Raw genomic sequence first — 16427 nt, 5'->3', positions numbered from 1 at the left:
GCATTTGTTTAGGGAAATAATTACATATTGACAAATGACACACAGTCACACTGGAGTATGCAAAACAAAACAAAACACAACAAAAAACCAAGACTGGAACGAAATATACCAAGAGACGTGCTTTGGGTGGTGAAGTTACAGGGATTACTTTTCAATTTACTGAATTTTCCAAACCATCTTTATTCAGAAAGCATTATATTTTTTAAAGAAACAAAATTTTAAGAGGAAAAAAACCTTTTATCGTAGTCTCAGCTACTTAAATTTCAGGTATTTACATGAGTCTTTCATCACCCACCTTCATCTCAGTCTATACATGTACATAACATGTTATTTCCTAACTTGTTACCTAGTGACTCCATTTCTTTAAGGTACTTCTTTTTTAAATGCAATAGGGTCTTTACGCTGAATGATTACAGGGCTAAATTTACATGTATTTTAAACTACAGAACTACTCTTCCACAGAGCAAAGGCATTTGTCAGACACAGCTTGCTTGCATCCTTTTCTTACCCCACTTTCTCTTCGTGAAATAGGCGTCCGCGTTAGGGTCATTGAAGTGTCTGCTCATCATGGTCTCTCCTCCAGCGTGGAAATCATATGCAAACACAAGAGCTTAAAATAAAACACAAACGCTCATTACTGCAATCTGGCTTCAAATAATGAAGCCCACTGGCAGAAAGACCATTACAAGTCACTCACAAGGCTCTGCAAAAGCTTTAGTGGTAAACACTTCACGCAAGGTCACGATATTTGAGTGCTGGATTTTCTTCCACATGTCCACCAATACCATGCACTTTGTGTTAACAAGACGAAAACCTGAAGAAGAAAAAATTTTCTGCTAACCTGTAAATGACATCTCCCCCTTATTTCATCAGAAATGTGCAGAAAAGGCCATGTTATACATCACTTATGAAATACTAATTTCCAAATGAAATAATATATGTATTATCCTTTAAATTCATGTTAAATAAATAAACTCATTTAGGAATGTTTGAATAATCTTAGCCTCACTAATATGCTCCTCAAAGAGGATAATTTATCTTCCTTACCATGTATCCTCCGAAGGCAATAAGGCAGATCATCTTTGCTATTTACAGCTTTGTAGCAGGACGTAATGTATCCAAAATTACTTGATTTCTGTATCCGGTTGGGTGGTGGCAGTGGTTCTAGAGGGAACAGGCTATGGTAGCTGTCAACTTCTGTAGGGACTGCTAGAGTAATTTGTAAGAAGATGACTTTAACTTGCAGACATTCACAAATCTCTCAGATCTCAAAGTAATGAAGAAGAAACCAACTCTATAAACCAGATATCAAACACACTCTGTATTCTAGAACAGTGTCAACATTTGTAACAATTCTATAGGAGACACTCGTCTCACTATCAATAAAAACAGGCGCTATAAAACAACAAAAGAACAACTAGATTTCATGCACTCAAAAATATTTGTCTTTTATAACAGCACACCACTCTTGTTTCTCAGCTGTTAGAAACAATTTGCATTATTACTTACGAGATATTAACCATTTCTGATTCTGATGTAAAATAAAAATCAAGATAGTTTTTTTCTTTAAACATCTTATTTTGTACAAAACATATTTAGACAATGGTGTTAAGTATATGAAATTCTTCCTTTTTTAAAGAAATTGAAAACAAATAACAATAAACTGGAGTGTATATGTAATATGTCTGTGTATGTATATCGATTTATATGTACAAATATAGCAATCTGTATCAAACTCTCAAACCATTCAGTGGAATAGCACAGTTTGAATACCTAGCAAAACACAAAAGAAAAAAACTAAAACAGCTTTACCACTATGCCTGCCACGTTCCCCTGTATTTCCTATTAAGAAATACAAGTGAAACGTCATTAAGAAATTCCAGAAGACAGGTTCAAAATGACCCCTCTGCCTTTACCAAATATTTACACTCATTATCTCTTAGTTCTTGGAACAATTCTATGAGATAGGATTCCCTATTTCATAAACAAGGAAAGTGAAAATCACACATCTAGAGAGGTAGTTGAGACGCAAACCCAGGATTCTGATTCTGTAGTCTTGTGCTCTTAACCCCTAGATCGAATTTTGGCCATAGTGAAAAACAAACATCACTTCATTGTTAACTTGCAAACCAAGGTCAAGGCACATTCTGCTGAAAAAAGGCGGTATAAGGGAAGTATGCACACAAGTGGATATAGCTGTAACTTTTGCCCATTTACTATTTTTTATTTGAACCATCAGTTCAATTTCCACAAAGAAACAAATGATGAATAAATGTTGTTTCCTAGTTTTTTGATAAGGGAAGTAATTAATTTCAAATTAGTAAAAATATATTGAGTATCCACTATGTATTAGTGAACACACATTAATGAAATACGGGTTCTTATCAAGAGGCTTAGAGAAAAAGGATTGAGATTTACATAAAACAATACAGTACCAAGCAAAACAGCTTTTAAAAAAGTACAATTCACCATGGCACTGGTTCTTAAACTCTAGCACCCTTCAGAATTACCTAGAGGCTTGTTAAAATACAGTTTGCTGGGTCCCATGTCCAGAGTTTTGAGTCAGTAAGTAGGTCTAAACCAGGGCCCAAGGATTTGCAATTCTAACAAGTTCCCAGGTGATAATGAAAAGTTGCTGTTGGGTCAAGTGCTTTGAGAACCACTACACATGGAAATACAGAGCCATGGAAAGGAAAGCCAGTTCCAAGGATATTAGGAAAGATCTTACAGAAGATTTGGCATGTTTACTACAAAATGATGGATAACACTGCTTCCAGTGAGCTAAAACAAATGGAAAGAGTGGTCAGACAGCTAACAGACCAACAACAAGGACTCGAAATTTACTACAGCAAACACCGGTACTCAGAGCATCAGTGTGACAAACAGACTGATCAGTGAGGGACACAATAAGCTAAAAATCTTACGCTCTGAACTCCCGTCTCCCTCTGTCTACTTTTAGGCAAGTCATGAATTCTACACACTGAAGGAAAAAAAATTGTGCTCCAGTGGAAAACAGTGCACCGTCTAAAGGATAACCCTCTGGCGTCTGATTCTGATTCTGTGGAAGATATTTTACACCCCTGTAAGCTGTAAATAACTGATAAATACTGCACTGCAAAATAATTCTCGTCTATAGGCAATTCTGTCTGGTGAAGGCTCGACGGACTTCCCTCCTCCCCTGTGGAAAAGACAGTTTGCACATTTGTTTCAATATTCCTGATCTATGATGTGTCTTGTAATATAGGATTGGCTCCCTCACAACTTAAATAAAATCTTTAGTACTTTCTCCTTTTTATATCTGTACATCCTGATTTTAACCTTTTTTTGGAAAATCATCTTTTAACCCTACATTTCCCAGTCTACTCTGAAATAATCATATGTGGCCTAATATTAACCTTGAAAACCAAATGTTTCCCTTAATAGACAGGAATATTCACTTGTTGTTCTGCTGTTCTTTGTTTCTAGTTCAGTTTAACAAATGCACAAAATTAAGTACCAATAAAGGGAACAGGGGTGCCTCAATCACTGTTTGGCATCAAAAATCAAAGTAAAGGGCTTCCCTGGTGGTGCAGTGGTTGAGAGTCCGTCTGCCAATGCAGGGGACACGGGTTCGAGCCCTGGTCTGGGAAGATCCCACATGCCGCGGAGCGGCTGGGCCCGTGAGCCGCAACTGCTGAGCCTGCGCATCTGGAGCTTGTGCTCCGCAACAAGAGAGGCCGCGATAGTGAGAGGCCCGCGCACCGCGATGAAGAGTGGCCCCCACTTGCCACAACTAGAGAAAGCCCTCACACAGAAACGAAGACCCAGCACAGCCATAAATAAATTTTTAAAAAAAATTAAAAAAAAAAAAAAATCAAAGTAAAGAAAACCAACTTGGAAGATCCCAGACAAATGCACTCCTTAGTTTAGCCCAATTTTTAGTCTGGGGCTCAGTTCAACCAAATAATATTAAAAATAATGATAAAGAAAATTTTAGTTTCTTTCCTCTATTCAACCCAACGTCCCCTCAAAGAACATAGAGAATGGTAGACTGGATCTAAGATACTGAATGTTTGAGGTTCACCATGGTGAACCTATGGCAGAGTTTCTCAAGCTCAGCACTAGTGACATATTGGACCAGACGATCCTTTGTCGTCGGGGACTGTCCTGTGCCCTGCAGGGTGTTTAGCGGCATCCGTGGCCTCAACCCACTCGCAGCCAGGAGCACCCCGCTGCCAACTGTGACGATCAAAAATGCTCCAGACGTTGCCAAATGACCCATGAGGGGTAAAATCATTCCTGGCTGAGAACCACTGACCTACAGGAAATAAATTATGATTTGAGTTGAGAAGTACTAATTTGATGGAAGTATGAAGAATGGAAAGGAAAAGGGAAAGGAAAAAGTCAGTAAGACCAAGATTAATAAATGAGTCAAAATGAGTCAAAGGTTAATAGTAAACATGAGACATGAAAAAGATCAGAGAGAGAGCAGCGACAGAAAAAAACCACTTATTAAACCTTGTTTGAACACGGGCGCACAGAATTGGATTAACCACAATCTTTAGTTTGTGACACTCAAATCACTAGTTCATGTCTATGCATGGCCTGCTTTTATTCAGTTAATTATTCTTAATAATATGGTAAGCATCTGCAAACTTGGCACACAAAACGAAGGCTCAGACCTTGACTTGAATGGTCATCTAAATACATGGTTCTCTACCAACCTCTGCCTTCCTTCTCTCTCTTCCTTCCCTTTTTATATAGTTTCATTATACCTATATGTATTCCTCAAAAGTTTATTATGTATGTGTATGTATATATGCATATACACATGCATTTATTGATAATGTAAATACATATATAAATTTCAACTTTATAAAAAGGTATCATGCTCTATGTGGTCTCTCGCAGCTCACTTTTTAACTTAATATTACATTACTGAGATTCTTCCATATTACTGCTTTCTTTATGAAGTGTACTTTCTTCATTTAAACAGCTGGATAATATTCCATTGTCTGACAGTATCAGTTAATTCACCCACTGTCCTTCAAGATGAGCATGTGGACTGATCAAAGTTTCTGCTATTGTAAGCAGTGATGTTATGGATACTTTATACATTTTCTAGTTAAAAATATATAGTTTACCTATATCTGGGAGCAGAACTGCTAGATCACAGGGTACACAGATATTCAACTTCGGGAATTTTCCAAAGTGATAACACATTCACCAATTTATACGACCAACAGCAATGTACTGGAGAACCTGTGGATCCATAGCCTAATACTGCACATGGTCAGACTTTCCAATGATATCTTATTTGTCCTTCCCTAATCATCAGTGATGTTCAACATTTCTTCATAGATTTTTCGTTGTATGAATGTCCACTTTCTTGAAATGCCTATTCCTACCTTTTGGCCATTTTTCTGTTTTGTTGTTTTTTTTTTTTTCAGGCTCTTACTAATTTGTGGTTTTTATTTTCTTTGTCAATTGTGTAAATATCTTCTTCAAGTTTTTTCTTTACTATAGAAATCTTTGGAGTGTTTTTAATTTTTTTTAAATTAATTAATTAATTAATTTTTGGCTGCCTTGGAACTTTGTTGCTGCGTGCGGGCTTTCTCTAGTTGCGGCGAGCGGGGGCTACTCTTTGTTGCGGTGCGTGGGCTTCTCATTGCAGTGGCTTCTCTTGTTGTGGAGCACCAGCTCTAGGTGTGCGGGCTCAGTAGTTGTGGCACTCAGGCTCAGTAGTTGTGGTGCACAGGCTCAGTTGCACCATGGCATGTGGGATCTTCCCGGACCAGGGCTCGAACCCGTGTCCCCTGCATTGGCAGGCAGATTCTTAACCACTGCACCACCAGGGAAGTCCCTTTAATCGTAATTCAGTAAAATTTATCAGTACTTTCTTTAAGAGTCAAGAATCTTTGCCTCCAGTATAGGAAATCTTTCTCTACTGAAAGATTAAATTTACTCATTTGTATTTCATAGTACGAATTTTAAAGTTTTGCTTTTGACATTTAAATTCTTAATCTATTTGGAACTGGTTTTTGCATGTGGTTTGAGATCATGATACAATTGTAACAATACAATCTTTTACCATAAAGAAAACCATTTTTTCCAATGCCTTCCTTTCCCCACTGATTAGCCACCTCTATCACAGAATGTGTCTAGGTTCTCCCTAGTCTGTTCCAGTAATCAATTTGTCCAACCCAGTGCCATTACGACACTGTTTCAGTTACTACAGACTCAAACCAAGCCTCCCTTCCCCAATACACCCAGAATCCTAATCATAATCTTCCAAGTGCTTCAGGTAGTCTTGGACCTTTACTCTTTGATATATTTATCATATACTATGAAAAGCTCTGCTATGCTGTAATATAGCAAAAAAAATAAAACCAAATCTTGATTAGAAGTGTGGAACTTTCAGCCAACCCCCCAACCTTCTTCCACTGAGGCGAGAGAGGCTGGAGACTGAGTCAGTCACCAAGAGCCAGAGATTTAATCAACCACGCCAAGACAATGAAACATTCATAAGAACTCCTAAACAGAGGGCTTCAGAGGGCTTCCAGGTTGGTGAGCATGAGGAGGTGCTGGGAGGGTGGCATACCTGGAGAGGGCCGGAAGTTCCCCACACCCCACCCTATCCCCACACTTTGCCCCATGTATCTCTTCCATTTGGCTGTTCCTTGAGTTGTACTCTTTATAATAAGCCAGTAATAGTTTACAAAGTGCTTTGCCGAGTTCTGTGAGTCATTCCAGCTAATCGCCAAACCTGAGGGCATGTTGTGGAAACCCCCAAATTTGTAGTTGGCCAGACAGAAGTTTGAGTAGCCTGGGTACCCCATTTCAGCTGGCATCTGAAGAAGGAGTGGTCTTATGGGACTGAGCCCTTAACAATTAAATGGTTAGGACACGAATTAGGTGTCAGAAGTATTATGAGTAAGAATGGCTCATGTGCTTTGACTGAAATTATACTGAATCTATAGATTAGTTTACAAAAATTGACAATCATGTCCTCCTATTCATGAATATCGTATTTCACTCTCTATATTTATCTTATTTAACACCTCTTAGTAAATCTCTGCCACTGATATCTTAAACATCTTTTGTTGTATTTATTCCTAGGTACTGATATTCTGAAGCCATTGTAAATAGCATCTTCTCTTTTAATTTTTTTTTTTTTTTTTTTACCCTAGCTAGGGCCTCAAAGACAACGCTTAGTAATAAGGAAAATTCCAACGTGAACATTTCCAAGGCTATGACAGATACGTGTCCTGCCCAGTCTTAAGACATAACAGCCAGACAGACATATCCCTTTGAATTCTTTAGCGATCAAGAAGATACACAGTGGACTATGCTGAATCCGTGATTACAGCCAGGTGTTTTGAGATTATCGCTACAGCAAATGTATTCCTACTGTATTATTTATAAAGTTTTCCTAAATTACACATTTCATTGTGCCTATACCGAATAAGCTAGGGAAAGAGATTTTAATGCTCTCTGAGAAACATCATGGTACAGTCAGAAAAAACCGAGGTTTAAATCCTGACTTGGTCAGATAATTACTAGCCACTTGTTCTTAGAGGCAAGTTACTTAACCTGCCTGTTAACTTCAGTTTCCTCATATGTAAAACAGAGGTGATAATATTAGTATCTATACCACAGGAGTTCCTGTGAGGAAAAAACTTACACACAGAAAGCCTTAGTACCCTGTCTGGCATGCCGCAGCCTCAATAATAATAACACTCACCTCCCCACCCCTACTTAAGTACCTATACTTCATCGTTTCAAAAGATAATAATATTCTAGTGCATGATGAGGTAAATCACCATGAATTCTAAAACTACCTATTTTTTGGATGAACTAGAACCTTGTCACATGTAGAATTCTTTGAAAAAAACTAGATGATCAGTGGCATCTTGGAATTCTTCTTAAGTAGGTTTCAAATAAATATAGTCATAAAATAGTAATTAGCTAGCTTAAGGCATAAAAACATGTAGGACTACATAAGGATTATACTCTCCTTTAAAAGGATCAGTCAACTTGCATTTTACCTGGCATATCTGCTTGATCAATCTGAGCCATTGTTATTAAATGTCTGTTAATCAGCTCCTAAGAAAAGAAAATACGTATATTTACATCTAAACACAGCTTCTGAAATCTGGACTTCCTATTGCAACTGAATAGCCTGAGTACTAATATTTTTGGCATGTGTACTTTTTAATGTTGATATCAGGAAATAACATTTCCAATAATGTGAAATGTCTCAATTCCCGTCCTAGATAGAGCTGCCCATAGCTACGGTGGGTTTCAAGCAGCAGTGCTATAAACCCAGAGCATACGGCTAGCTCTGTGGCCAAGCTCGTCGATCATTCACTCTACAAACATTACACTGGTGCAACTTACTTCTGTGAAATAAAAACATTTCTGAGAAACTAAGAGTAAAATAAAATTCTACATATCAAATAATACCTGTTTAACACTGACAAAAAAACTAAATAATTTCATAAAACCTACTTTACAGAAAATATTGAGCTGCCTTAAAATGAAGTTCATTTCTAGGCCAAACTACTTATTAGGCAACTACTACAGATATTGGCAAAAAGTGGTCTAGTGGTTAGAAACCATTTAAGTTATTTATTTATATACTTCAGAGACCTTCCAGTGCACGGGATGTGCGGTGCAGAGAGGTGGCCCATCTAAATAGCTACTCCATGTTCTACATCCAAACACAGTTACTTGCAACTTTCTTTAAAAATGGGTTTCCTTAAATAAATGTATCGATTAGTCTCATAAACTCTAAATTCTATCTTCTTTAGTACAGCATATTTGATTAAATAATACAATTTGAAAGGAGCTCTGTTCTTTCTCCAGTTCTTTGCTAAAGCACGACAGACATTAAGTATTTCCACTCCGAACTCTGAAAGCATACCTGTCGGAGTTCATCAGCCATGAAGAAGGAAGGTGCATTCGCTTTTGGTTGCATATAAGCAACATGAGGTGCAGTTGGAGGATAAATATGGTAGTTTGGAAAAACCTGAAAGATAGGAAGGGGGAAAATATAACGATCAATTTTTCTCAATTTATAAGCTTTATCATTATTTCGATACAGTTTGAATCTTTAAATGACAGTGATAAATTGATACTTTTAATCTTTAAATAATACTGAATTAAACACCTGAGAATAGCTGTTATTAGTACACGTTCTGAATGAATTCATTTTTAAAATAATCTTTATTGGAATAACCAATTTTTAAAAATCTAGTGAGAAAGGAAACATTTCTTCAGATACAGTAAAATTTTAGCTCCAATGAGGGGCAAAAGGAGCTCTTTGTAAGTATTTTTTTAAAGCAGCTGGAAGAGAGGAACAAAGTAGATATTAAAGGTGCTTGGGCACAGTCAGATCATGTAGTAACTCTGCCGTGGACGCCCAAAGAACTGTCCTCTTTAAGGGTTTCTAGCGACCAAACTAAACAAAGTGTTATCTAGATACTTGTTAACACTTCAAACTAGAACAGCAAAGAGGACCAACATACTCTGGGTCAGCAGTGGAGGTGAACAGAAGGGTAGGACAATATACCTTCCAATCAAACTGCAACAAAGTTACTAAATTCTGCTTCCAGCTTCTTGTCTTTGCCTCTTCCAATTGGAATCTTCTCACCACCCTGCTTTTTTCCCTTCTTCCTCTGCCTCTCCTTCCCTTCAACTGGTCCACGATACAAAATCAAGTACGTCCTAAAATATCTTTTGTTTTATTCTTTCATTTTTAAAGCCAAAACAAACATTTTTTTTTTTTTTTCTCTTTTAAAAATGAATTCAGTTGATTTCTGTTGCCCTCATATGACTATCCTGCTCTGGACCTCAACCAGAGTGATTTTGCAATACTTGTAAGGTTTCCTTTAACCTATACCTGAAGGGAGAATACTGCCTCCTTTTTCTTGCCTTGGTTTCCTTACATCAGGTAGTACAGTTGGGCTTGACTACCTCAGGTTTACCAGGAGCATATTTTTAAGAGTGGTTTGAAGGGTAAAAACATTACAAAAATGTGCCACATATAATCTCCACAAAAACAACTGAGACAGTTTTGTGACAAAAGAACCTCTTCATAGATTAAACTAACTTTTTTCTACAAATATGATAAAATAAAAAAACGTAAGTAATTATAAAATATAATAACCCCTCCCCCCAAAAGTAAAACATTGATGGAATTCTTACTTGAAAGAACCAAGGAAAGTCTCTACTCTACCTCAATTATTTGACCTTCAGTTCGGCAAGCTGTTCTGTGATAACTTTTGAAAGATCTCTGACCAAAAACAAAACAAAACAAAAAACTATTAGCTATTTTATTATTTTTTAGAAAGCATTTTACATGATTTACAAGTACTTCTATAAATGTTTTCACATTTATTTCTCATACGATGGTCGTGTGCTTAACCCCATTTACAATTGGGAGACCAGTCTCAGAGGTACTAAGATTCAAGAGTCACAAAACAATGGCAGAACTGGGACTCTTAAAAAGGAAAAATAAAAATCTGTTGTCTTCCCACTCAAACTGCCTTTTAGTAAAATATTAAATGTAATCAAAATAAATCATTAATTCAACTTATGGGGTCAAAATCTGCTTACCAAAATCCAAACATACTTTTCATCTAAGCCTGTCAGTTATGATTTTGTCAAATATCTACAGTTTAGACCAGCATTCATATTTTAATGGAATTTGGCTTTCTTACTCATGAGATATTCATCTACTACTTATTTTTTCTATAGTTAAATAATTTTTGAACATGGACAAAATTATGAAACTAAAAATGTACAATTTACGGAACCTGACGCTTCCCTCTCGGCCCCCTCCCCCTCTCCTCTCCTCATAGTCCTTTGGGAGCTCTTTCCTTACCCATAATCAGGGCTCCCTAAACCTCCTCCCTCCTTACCAGTGACCCATACTGGAGGCCTCCTATCACTGTGTCCTCCACTATCCAGAGTTCTGACTATTAAGTCAGTGCCTCGCCTAAGCAAGCATTTATCATCGGTTTGCTTTCAGCAACTACTGATAAGAATCCATCTACTTCCCTAACTTCAGAGGTGAAACTACCTCTATCTATAAACAAAAGTCAGCAAACATCAACTCCAGCTAGCACAAGTACTAGGTAACCCCATAAGCAAAACATGCCATAAAGTACTAAACTAGAGCTTAAATATAACTTCTGATTATAAGCAGATTTGTCCAAAACTAGAGTTATTATTAATGCAGAAACAGATTACTCTGAAGAGGTCAGAAGAGATTAGAATTATCATCTAAGTCAGAAATTAATTACTTTTTCACATCACAGTAAAAAGATACAGGACTGGGTAAACCTCCTCAATAATCTCTTTAATAAGAAGGAGCTGTTATTAAGAGCCCTCTCTTTTCTCCTTTAAATGCAGACATACCATTCCAGTCAAAGGTGCTGGAGTTGTGTCTGTATAGAAGTAAGTCGTCCCACCGACGGTTTCCTTTTGGATCACCTGACCAGAAGATGGAGTCTGAGAAACAGGATTATTAACCGGTGTAGAGGCACTAGAAGGCACCATGTAAGTTGCTGGATTTGGAGTGTGACTTCTTCTTCTGGGCGCAGGAGAAGTATGCGGAGTGATCTTGGGGGAGTGAAGAGGGGAAGATCCAGCAGACAACGACATTCCTGAAGAAGATGTAAGAATGTTTCTTAGAAAGCAAAAACTGGTTTCAGAGAAAAAAATCTGGAAAATAAAATGCAAACGTTCATTTGGAAGAAACATCTTTAGCAAAATTCTTTAAGTTCGAAAATAAAAGACAATTTTATCTTGTTTTAGAGAAAGCTCTGATTAAAAGCAAATGTAAAGAATTTCTTTTTTTCAAATATAGTCATTCCCAAATAAATTAGGATATTTACTGTAAGAATACGTTTCCTCCACATCAAGGTTTACATGAGAATCTTCAATAATAAGAATTACTGATAACTTAATAAATTAATTTAATCAAAAAGTGAGAAATAACTGGGACTCTATAAAACTATGCCTTTTATAAAAGCCTTTCTTTAATAAAAGGCATAATTCCTTTTTTGTAAAGAATCATTTAAAATTATGGCTATTAACAATACAAATATCACATATCCCTAAAATATTTTAGTATCAAAAAATCAAATTATGTAATGAGATTTATTAGATTTCTTTTGGCCAAATACTACTAAACAGAATGGTTTGAAAAAACAAAAAAAAACTAAGTCTAGTCTTAGTTGAAATACATGGCAGCTTAAATACCATATTTTGTTTTAAATCAAGAAGTATACTGTTTTGATGCCTTTTGTCTTTAAATAGGCATAGGCTATACAGTAGACAACTGAGAATTTCTGCAGATGCATACTCCGCTCTAGTGCGAGTTTTACCCAAACACAACTAGCAAGAAACCACTGTACGCAGAGCATCCTCTATCGTGAATCTACGGTGAAGAAAGGGAAAGGACAATTGTCTTCACCCTTCAGGAGATTCCAAGCTATCTGAGAAAACAAGACCAGGTCACATGTAAAAGACATAAAATGGCTTACAAAAACACTCAAATATGAACTAATATACTGTAAACTACATGCCTAAATACAGATGGAATGCAAATTAGGTAAAACTGGGTACAGTTAATCAAAGGCTTAATGGAGGTGATCAGTTCTGAGCAGAGACTGAAAATGGTTTCTCGAGCTAGAGTTAGTTATACTTCCTGAAAGAATTAGCTTATCCAGGAACTATTTTCTGGCTATTTGGGGAACAACTAAAAAACTTCACCTGAAGTAATATGCCATCTCACAATTCAAGAAAGAAGTTACCAAAATGCTCTGGTCACAGAAATATGATTAACAGGGGTATGAATTTCAATTGCTAAGAATTCATAAAACACACTTTTTTGAAAAGATGTATGTAGGTGAATAAAAATAAGGTTGAGAACTGAGATAATACTTATTTTTACTCTGGATAGCCCTCTGTATTTTCTAAAGAGCCCTGACATAATTATTTTGTCTGATTTTCTGAGCAACTGAGGTAGGCCAGGTAACAAGCACCGCAGTACAGATCAGAAATTTACACATCGGGGGTCTGTTATCTGACCAAGGACATATGTGCACAGCCAACAGCAAAGCCAGGCTTCAAACCGAATTCTCCAAACTTCCAGTTTAATACTCTTCCTGCTATAACACAATGTCTACTGCACTGACATTAAAATAGGCCAGGAATTTCGCAAGTATGTCTTAAATACATCTAAGAGAAACTTTAAAAGTCTAAAACCCTTTAGAAAAATACTTATAAGGAAGCCAAGCTATTATATTAACATATGAGCCTGATTTTTAAAAAACTTTTCCAGAGTTCTGTGTTTTTTCTAACTCTGTATATTATACATTTAATTGTACGTCAATCCATACTGCAAAAATTTGGAGGATTATTCAACTATTTTCAAAAGATACATACTCCCCACTCATCTAATATGAAATGCATGTACACAGTTTTCCTAAAGCTAGTCTCTAAGATCTTCCAATATAAAACTGGCCAAGTCACCAAAAATGAGTAAATTTGTTTACTACCTTTAAATTAAATAACAGCAGCAAATACAGCTACCAATTCTTAAGCACTTTCCATATGTCAGGCAGTAATAAAAGTGCTTCACGTACACCAGACTATTTAATCCTCACAACAACCCTGTGAGGTAGGTATATCAACAGTCACCTCACAGAGGAAGAAACTAACTTAAAAATAATTTTTAAAAATTTATTGTAAGGGCAAATACAGGTTACTGAACAAAAGAATCAAGATTGAAGCTCAGGTCTATTTGATTCCAAAGCCTGTGCTCTTAGCCAATATTCAATACAGCTGCCCAACCCCTAAGCCATACACTAGAGAACAGAAAGGGGGTCCATTACACTTAGGAGCGTTAGTGTGACAACTTAAACGATGTGTGGGAGCGGGATGGGGGAAGTGGGGTGCAGCAGGAGAGGAGGGGAAGAGTCTGACACCAGAGCAGGCGTACAAGTGAAACAAAAGGTAGAATCTCTCCTTAAGGCTAAATACGTGGAAAAAGACTACCAAAAACAATCCAGTAGAATTTACAGGTTGTAAGTTACAAGCGTTCTCTTCAGAATTTTAAATTTTGTGGCTATTCTAGTACAAAGTTTCAGCACTGACAATTTGAGTTAGTATATCTGAGCTGAGGCTGGCTGGAATGATCTAAACACATACAAAATAAAACATGTAAAACAGTAATAAGGATCACCACCCATAAGGGTAACAGAATATTTAAATTGTATGGGAAGCTAGAAAGGAAACTGACCTCTAAATTATTGAAACATCCAGCCACAAAAGGCACAGCTTTGTGCCACCAAAATATTTTGCAAACATGTATACAGAATTGAGTAAAATACACACATATCTGCTTGGAGAGAGTTATTCTGTACTTGGTATTGTGAAGACGATAACCACAACACACTTAATATTAACTGCCTGCATATAACACTAAATTATAGACAGCACAAAGGAGCAGAACCTTACTACAGCAATCAGTAACTAAAAATAAAGGTGAAGTAAAATGAACAGATTCAATTTCATCTCTCTCACATGTAAATATTCCTTTGTAAGTTCCATCTTCCCTTATATGGGGGGTGGTGGAGGCAGAGGTGCTACTTGTGGTTATTACAACAGTTTGCTATCAACTAGTACTCGATCACCGGAACACTTAAGCAAACATAGCAACACACTGAGGATACCATGAGAGACAAAACGAGAAGAATGAAAATCTGTATTTAAAAAAAATCTGAATTAAAAATATTTCATTTGTGTATTTATTTTTTGTATTACTTTTGTAAGTAACTCTTAAAATGACATTTTGGTGAGATCATATACAATAATTACACTATAATTTCTTATTAAGTGAACATGCAAACTGAGATATTTAAGTCATGTATAAGTTAATTGCTTTAGAACATTTGAAAAAATCCTTCTTATAAGTACCCAATTCAAAGAAAAGTGAGGAACAATACAGAAATGCCCACTGGACGAATTAACCAGAGCAATGAACAAAATAAAGAAATGAAATTTTTAAAATTTAAGGTTAACTTATGAAGGTAAAAGTATCAGTGTTTCTGGATGACATAATTCTATACCTGAAAAACCCAAGGAAACAAACAAAAAAGACTCTTGTAAATAATGACAGAATGCATAAAATAAATGGCTCCAATATTACGATATACCAAATGAACATCATTCCTAAATACAAACATCCACTTAAGATAATCGTATTTCTGGGAAATCAGAGACTGAGCTAAAACAAATACTCTCCCTCAACCCCAACCAAAATTATGAACACATAGAACTGTGAGATAAAATACAATACTCACATTTTAAAACATAGCTGAAATCAAAAGAATAGCAACAAAAGCAAAAACTCCAAGAGCAAGAAATTAAGGCAAAATTTTGAACTTGAGATTGTACTGTGGGAACTTTGGAAAACCACATCCCAGGCCAGATATAGTATCTACAAGTTGAGGCTTTCTTGTTCACATAGGCATATGAAACATGGCCTTCAGCACGTAAAATGTGGAGAATGAAATTCAAATCCCAGTGTAAAGCCAGGAGTCTGGAAAAGCTGTACCATCAGGCAATGGTGGAGGAGAAAACTTCTACCTGTCAGCCCACAGGCAATAGGTAGGCTTGTTTGTGGAACAGAGATGGAGGAAAGGAAGAGGGCTGGGGCGGGGTTGGGGGGGGGGGGCGGGTGTCAGGAGAAATGGAAAGCTAATGCCTGCACCATGCACAGATACAGGAGAGAAAAATCCCCAGGAGATTCTGTGTGATAGGGATCCTAGTGGGTAATTATAAAACTTAAACTGCACTGGCAATGGACACGTGGGTAAAGCAAACACCAGCTATTTCGACAAACAAAAATGATCTACAACCCATAGCACACATGATCTCTCCCCAGAAAATAATCCCATGTGAAAAGAACTCCCAAAATGAGAATCAAATATGCACAATACATTGAGAATTAGCACCCTGAAAACAATGAATCCCAGATAACAGAACCCTATAAAGGAGATTTAAAAAAAACCTACAACTAAAATGATTAAGGACATGAAAGAAGTGACAAACATTTGTCCTTCTTAAACAGAACTATATTCTATAAGAGTAAAAATTATAACCATTAAAATTAAAGGGGAAAAAACTTAACAGGTGAGTTAAATAGCAAGGTAGACACAAAGATAAGAAAAGTAGGGCTTCCCTGGTGGCGCAGTGGTTGAGAATCTGCCTGCCGATGCAGGAGACACGGGTTCGAGCCCTGGTCTGGGAGGATCCCGCATGCTGCGGAGCGACTGGGCCCGTGGGCCACGGTTGCTGAGCCTGCGCGACTGGAGCCTGGGCTCCGCAGCAGGAGAGGCCGCGATAGTGGGAGGCCCCCGCACCGCGATGAA

At 37.0% G+C, this 16427-nt stretch overlaps 1 protein-coding gene across 13 annotated transcripts in view; it reads right to left on the bottom strand.

The window, feature by feature from the left end:
- The window catches only part of PAN3 (poly(A) specific ribonuclease subunit PAN3), a 118660-nt gene that overhangs the window by 23612 nt on the left and 78621 nt on the right, over positions 1–16427 (bottom strand). For 9 of the 13 annotated variants that reach the window (XR_011070929.1, XM_068526307.1, XM_068526311.1 and 6 more), the window contains 7 exons: positions 11404–11651; positions 10220–10276; positions 8906–9010; positions 8028–8085; positions 1048–1209; positions 698–814; positions 509–610 (listed from right to left, as the gene is read on the bottom strand). Coding sequence is in view for 12 of the 13 variants with exons in the window: in XM_068526307.1 (XP_068382408.1) it covers positions 509–610; positions 698–814; positions 1048–1209; positions 8028–8085; positions 8906–9010; positions 10220–10276; positions 11404–11651 (849 nt within the window). In the remaining variant the exon portion in view is untranslated. The remainder of the gene's footprint in view (positions 1–508; positions 611–697; positions 815–1047; positions 1210–8027; positions 8086–8905; positions 9011–10219; positions 10277–11403; positions 11652–16427) is intronic. The other 4 variants (XM_068526309.1, XM_068526312.1, XM_068526308.1 and 1 more) reach the window with 3 other exon arrangements.

Source organism: Eschrichtius robustus, chromosome 18, assembly GCF_028021215.1.
Source record: "Eschrichtius robustus isolate mEscRob2 chromosome 18, mEscRob2.pri, whole genome shotgun sequence".
Taxonomy (NCBI): Eukaryota; Metazoa; Chordata; class Mammalia; order Artiodactyla; family Eschrichtiidae; genus Eschrichtius; species Eschrichtius robustus.
Note: the sequence above shows the minus strand (reverse complement) of the source record. Positions and strands in the feature narration are given on the sequence as shown.